The sequence below is a fragment of the Argiope bruennichi genome, chromosome 2, assembly GCF_947563725.1.
Source record: "Argiope bruennichi chromosome 2, qqArgBrue1.1, whole genome shotgun sequence".
Classification (NCBI taxonomy): domain Eukaryota; kingdom Metazoa; phylum Arthropoda; class Arachnida; order Araneae; family Araneidae; genus Argiope; species Argiope bruennichi.
The window spans coordinates 30,291,469-30,297,910 of record NC_079152.1 but is presented as its reverse complement, the minus strand read 5'-3'; the positions used below and the strand labels follow the sequence as shown (position 1 = coordinate 30,297,910).

Below are 6,442 nucleotides of genomic sequence, written 5' to 3'. Positions count from 1 at the left end.
AAAATCATTGTTTCCGACTGAATTATAAGTATACAATATAATGTGCTTAATATATTATCACAAAGTTTTAACGAAATATTAATACTTGACACTTATCATGAGGCATAATATCAGATGCAACACAAATTGCTTACGGAGAGGCCTAGAGAACATGTCCAAATCGGGAATTGCTATCATAATTCCTGCCTTGTCTGTAGCAACTCGACTGCTGTGCCGTACACCGGCTATTATCTACCAAACCATTCTTTAATCCCCCTCCCCACCTCTCGAATCTAACCGCACCCTCAGAAACCATACGTTTTCAGTATTAAATTGATGCAACTTCCGCCAACCCCTCGGCTGAAAGCGATTCCACGCCAAATCCAGTACTCACAAGGTTAACAACGTGAGATCACTGAGAACAGATGCTTCTCCAAGACGGGTGAAGAAAGGAAGGTAATCGGTGTAGAAGAGAGGGAATACAATCGTACTCTTCCCTTATGAAGTCGCACCCACCTCCCTCGGAGCGATGTTGCTGCTCCTGCTAGTGCTTCTTTGCCGGACGGCTATCTGCCGGACCCTCTTACTAGAAGATGATCCCTGCTATGACGATGTCGGGAGACCCCTCCGCTGTATCCCGGACTTCGTCAATGCCGCTTTTGGGAGAATGGTTGTTGCTAGCAGCAGTGAACCTACCAATCCAGCACGATACTTGACAGATCTTAATAACCCGAGTAATGTCACCTGTTGGACGTCAAATATTAATTCCACCGAAACGGTGGTCAATCTCACCTTATCACTCGGGAAAAAGTATGAACTTACTTATATAAGTCTACAATTTTGTGGACCGAAACCAGACTCACTAGCCATCTATAAGAGCATGAACTATGGAGAAACATGGTTGCCCTTCCAATTCTATTCTTCACAATGTAGAAAAGTATTTGGGAAGGTTCCCAATGTACCTTTGACACGTTCCAATGAACAGGAAAGCTTATGTGCAGATGCCAGGATTGGTATCGAACCTGCCACCGGCGGCCGTGTAGCCTTCAGCACTTTAGAAGGACGGCCATCAGCATACGATTTCGATAACAGCCCTGTTCTGCAAGACTGGGTGACAGCCACAGATATTCGTGTGGTATTAGTTCGAGTTCACCCTTGGTCTATGACCACTCTCTCGCCAAACGACACAGAACTGTCCACTGTCTACAGTGTGTCCGATTTGGCCATAGGGGGCAGATGCAAATGCAACGGACACGCGTCGCGTTGCGTAATGGGCAGTGACGGTTCCCTCGCATGTGACTGTAAACATAACACAGCCGGCAGAGACTGTGAAAAATGTAAACCTTTCCATTTCGATCGACCGTGGAGACGTGCAACCGCACAAAACGTTCACGAATGCATAGGTAAGTGTTTCATATTCTCATTTGTTTAAAAACATATATTATTCAAATAAATATTTTCAGTATTACTTAACTTTGAAAACAATTGATGTTAGATTATGCCGGAGAAATTATAAAAATTGGCAAAAACATATTAAAAATTCATAGGTCTTACATCTTTGAATTTAATTTATCTTCATAAATTTTATTACAATTTGCAATATTTTCGCTAGCTATTGGAATTACACTAGGCCCTTAGAAACAAAATAATTTAAAATGAAAAAAATATTGTACAAATAAATTCTATTTTCATTGCAAGCGCCCACAAATTATTATTTTTTTTTTGTCAGAAAAAATTAAAACATAATTTTTCCATTAGAGAGAAATTCTTTTTTCTCTTTCATTAAAATGCCTATTTTCATTTTTATTGTTTTCAAAGTGCGCATTTCTGTTTAAATTAAAAGCAATAATAATATCCGAAAAATTAACCATTATTTTTTTAAAGAAACTGAAAACATATCAAATTAAATAAGTAACAAAGAAAAGTTAGATTTCTATTGTGGAATTTTTAAACATTTATAAAATTTTTCGTAACGTATTTTAACGAAGTGTTGTAATTTTAACTAATATTACTCCATAACTAATTTCCAGCTCTTTAAAAAGAAATTAAGTCGTGAATATCTCATAATCATTACACATATATGGGAATTTCTTAACAAAGTAAACTAAACCTTTAAATTATTCTTAATTTTATAAAATTTTAAAAAGAAGCGAGTATGTTACGAAGATATTCGTAATCTGACAAATTTCACTTTTTAATAATGCTCATAACTTCTAATCTTTTATTCGAAAATTATTTTTAGAGCGTTTAATATTAAGAACTTTTTTCGAATATTTTTTATTTGTTCTTTTTGTGATCTCGATAGTTTATTTTTAGTGAAGAAAATCTGGTGTGTTATAGATAAACAACAACATATTCTTTTAATTCTATATGAATAAAAATGAATTTCGTATAAGATTTTTCGATATGTGAATTCAAATTACCAAATCGATTTGCTGCATATTTCGTTGATAAATATTATGAAGTATAAGAAAAGTTTTAGAAAAAATAATTTCCTGTCAGTCAATTTGATAGTAAATGCGTTTTTATATTATTTTCAGTAGTAAAAAAAAAAAATATTTTTTTTCTTCTAATTTCGGAAATATGATCTATAATTTCAAGGAAAAATAAATTCACTTTCTGCAATTGAACGAACCAAATAAATAAATTATAAATGACTTCATAAGATAGATCAGAAAGTAATAAGATTTTCCAGAACTTAAATCTAACATTTTAACTGAGATGGAGGAAAAACACTGAAAAAAGTTGATAAAAAAATTCGGAAACAACGAAGGTTTATTTATTTATTTATTTTTTTTTTTTTTGAAATAACCCGTAAAAGAAATTAAGAATTTTCCTCCTGAAGTATATACTGCGTTTGGTTGTTACTTATCTTTATTCTTAGAAAGAATTCAATAATAACATGAAGAAATGAACTAGATTAAAAGATATACCTATTTGGTAAAAAGGCTATGCTAACAATATCTAAATGAGATGTATTCTAAAGTAGATGTCATTATTCAACCTCTCTGTTTTATCAGAGAAATTTTTTTTTTTGAATCATTCCTTTAGATCGCGTATAATAGATTTATAACTACATTCAATAATAATTTTTTTCCCTCAATATTTTCAGAAATAAATATATTCTTTTACATGTTCTCTTTTTATTGTTTAACGAAAAAGATGACAAAAATGAATTTATCGTCCTTAATTTGTGCAAAATTTTAACCATAGTTGTTTTCTTCATATTTCATATCTAAAATAATTGCTTTAATATTATTCCAGTTAACATTCGTTGTTTTTATAAGTTGTTTAAAAATTAAAAAGTTTTTTAATGTTTTTGATAAGAAGTAAATATTTTAAGCGGAAGCGAAATAAATTACAGCTAAGTAATTGTAGAAAATGAGAGCAAATTATATTCAAAACTACAAAAAGAATGAAAACGAAAATAAATTACTTTTTGAATGATAGTGTGTTATTTGAATGAAAGTGTCATACAGATGTATATTAATTGGATTGTAGAATAAATTAAACATTTTCAGCTCAATTTATCAATTTTCTTAACACAAGAAGTAATTTGGAAGTAATTAGCTCACTGAAATTAAATTCTGCTCAAGTAGTTTATTAAAAGTTAGACAAAATTGTTAGAAATATCTCCAAAATAAAATTATCGACATGATGTACACGTCTTATAAAATGACAAAAACATTTTTAGTCAGGAAGCAAGAAAAAAAATTAATATTAATCACATTAAAACAGGACTTTTTTTTTTGTCGTTTTCAGTAAACAATGTTTAAAATAATTGTGACACAGAAATATAACTTTTATCTATCAAAAACAGTTATAAAAAAAGTAAGTTTTTGTAATATGAATAATTAAATTATCAACTTTTCAAAATTATTACGTTCAGTATTTATCGTATAGTTATGTTAATCGTAGCTTCTGAACTCTTCATTCTTAACAACGCGGTTCTAATAGTGAATTATTTTACGATCTGTTCGTATTTTCTTCTAAAAATTTGTCTCCGCTGTTATTAAAATACAAAAGACAATAACAGGCTTTTAGAGTAATAAAAAAAAAACTGATAATAGATTTTAAAAATTTTTTTATTTTCATTCATTGATATGCATTTTATACATGAGAAAATGTTTTACGTTTAAAATTTAAATAATATCAAACGTTCAATTCAGTCTATTGAAATGTTAAGTATGTTTTTAAATTTAACATATGTAAAAGTAATTATATATATCCATATAGTTAGCAAAACAAAAGAATGTATTTCGTTGGTTTTCATATGTTTAATATAATTTAATATATAGCTTTTAAATTTAATTTGTTATATAAATAATTATGATACATACTGAAATTTCCACGTCGTCTTCACTCCAACTAATTGACATGCAAATAGTTTATCTAAATATAGACTCAAGAATTATTATCGAATGACGATATTCTCAATCGTATTCTTTTCATCGAATGAAAGATAGTATTCTTTGTTTAACGTTGATATGCCAACCTCAGCGCTTTGTTTAACATTCTTCTCGTCAATACAATTCCCTAACCGCGATTGCAAAATTATGAAGTGGCTTCTGTGTAACTGACAAAAGTTCACTAATCGGCTTTATATTTAACTAACGGATACGTTTGGAGTTGCACGGTTGAAATCATTTTCATGACTATTTCATGAAATTTAATTTTAAAAAAATGTTATTATTTGTCTCGAAATCTTTACTAAAATCTATCACTACTTTCGAGTAAAATTTAAAAGGCATGTAACAAATCCAGAGTAATCGTATACTAAAAACGGCTATGTGATTTTAACGTCATATGCGAGAGAAATAAAAATATATTACCATTTAACAGAGTGCCAACGCGTATGTAAATAAGAAATTTAAAAAAATTATTATATTTTAGTGGAAAAAATAGTTTTACTTAAAATACTATAATTCCCAAATTTCTTTCTCCTATTATATTTATGTTTAAAATAATTATATCTTATCATATCATAATTTTTTTACTTGAATGTTGCCTCTACTCTAAAAACTTTCCGTCCATTTCTTTTTAAAAAAAAATAGAATGACAATATGTTTACATTGCTTTCATCTGCATCATTCTATAAAATTTCATTGTCCTTGAAAGTTAATAAATGGTTAATTAAAGCAATAATATTAATATTATATGTCAATAATGATTTATCAAAGCTTTAAATGTTAGAAATTAGTAGTAAAAGTAAAAGCAAGATAATGAACTCTAAGTATTATTGAACTAGTATGTGAGTTAATGAATACCATTTCTGTTATTAATTATCATTTTATTTTTGTAATTATATATTTCTTAATTTTATGAAATAATTTGGACCTTTTTTATTCATGCTATATTTTGTGGTTAAAATTAGCAAATTTGTAACGGAAAAATGATTCAGAATAAACTATTTCACTTATTGATAAATTTTAACGTTAATTATATATACATATTAAAAAAAAAACTGAAAGAAAGTAATGTTAACTTTTTTACGGATTTCCATCAAAGGGTTGTTTAAGGAAAACTACGAAATCGGAACATGAAAGTTAACTCTTAAGAGCCCATAAAATGAATGATGAAAAATCCTCTGAAATTTGGGAGGAGAGGATAGTTTTACAGATGTGATTCGTTATCGGGACATTTATTTGGCAGTTAATTAAGTCCTACATGTGGTGAGAAGATCAGTTCTTATCTCGAAGTATCTTGTTAACTACGGGGCTGATTTACAGCTGGTGTCTGGTTGTATCGGTTTTAGAGAGCATGCTGATTAATAGTTTTCAAATGTGATGGATGACGAATAGCTTATTAGCTCTCTAATGTTTCCATCTTCTGAATTAAAACTCTGCATCGAATAATTTTATATACGATAATGCCAATTAAATTTTACTAAAACCTTGACACATTTAGATATTTTTATTTTTAAGGTCTACGGAAAAGCCTGATAAAATGATAATAATCTGTACATGAATTTATGGGATTTACCATGAACAAAGTTTAACGAATCGATATCATTTTTATCTATTACCTATTGATACATTTTTCTGTATATTTTTAATACAGAAATTGATGAAATATTGATGCTGAACATTATAATAATAAAATTATGCCTTAAATCATGATTATATGCAATCTTACATTCCTTGAGTATTCTTAAAGATGAATGAAGCAATCAATAAATAGTGACCGAGGAGTAAAATCATAAAAAAAAACAAAAAACAAAAAAAACTCTGTTATATATATGGTACAATTCTAAGCTTTAATTTGAGACGTTTAAATGTTACCTGCGTTTGATATGTAGCAGAAACTGGATCTAGTGCGTTTTGTAAACATGAAATGAATTGACTACAGAAAATTATGTTGAACAAATGGAATAGTAGTATTGGCCCAATTTTACATTTCTCTTTTTGTTTGACAAGCCGTACTTAACAATTAGTGAAAAATAATTATTTTCGAAAAAAAAATG

The 6,442-nt window shown here is 29.0% G+C and overlaps 1 protein-coding gene across 2 annotated transcripts in view; it reads left to right on the top strand.

Annotated features, from left to right (window-relative positions):
• The first annotated feature begins 417 nt into the window (after positions 1–417).
• Positions 418–6,442, top strand: part of LOC129959495 (netrin-1-like) — a 128,104-nt gene continuing 122,079 nt past the window's right edge. For both annotated transcript variants that reach the window (XM_056072359.1, XM_056072350.1), the window contains exon 1: positions 418–1,382. In XM_056072359.1, the coding sequence (XP_055928334.1) occupies positions 509–1,382 (874 nt within the window). In that variant the 5' untranslated portion in view covers positions 418–508. The remainder of the gene's footprint in view (positions 1,383–6,442) is intronic.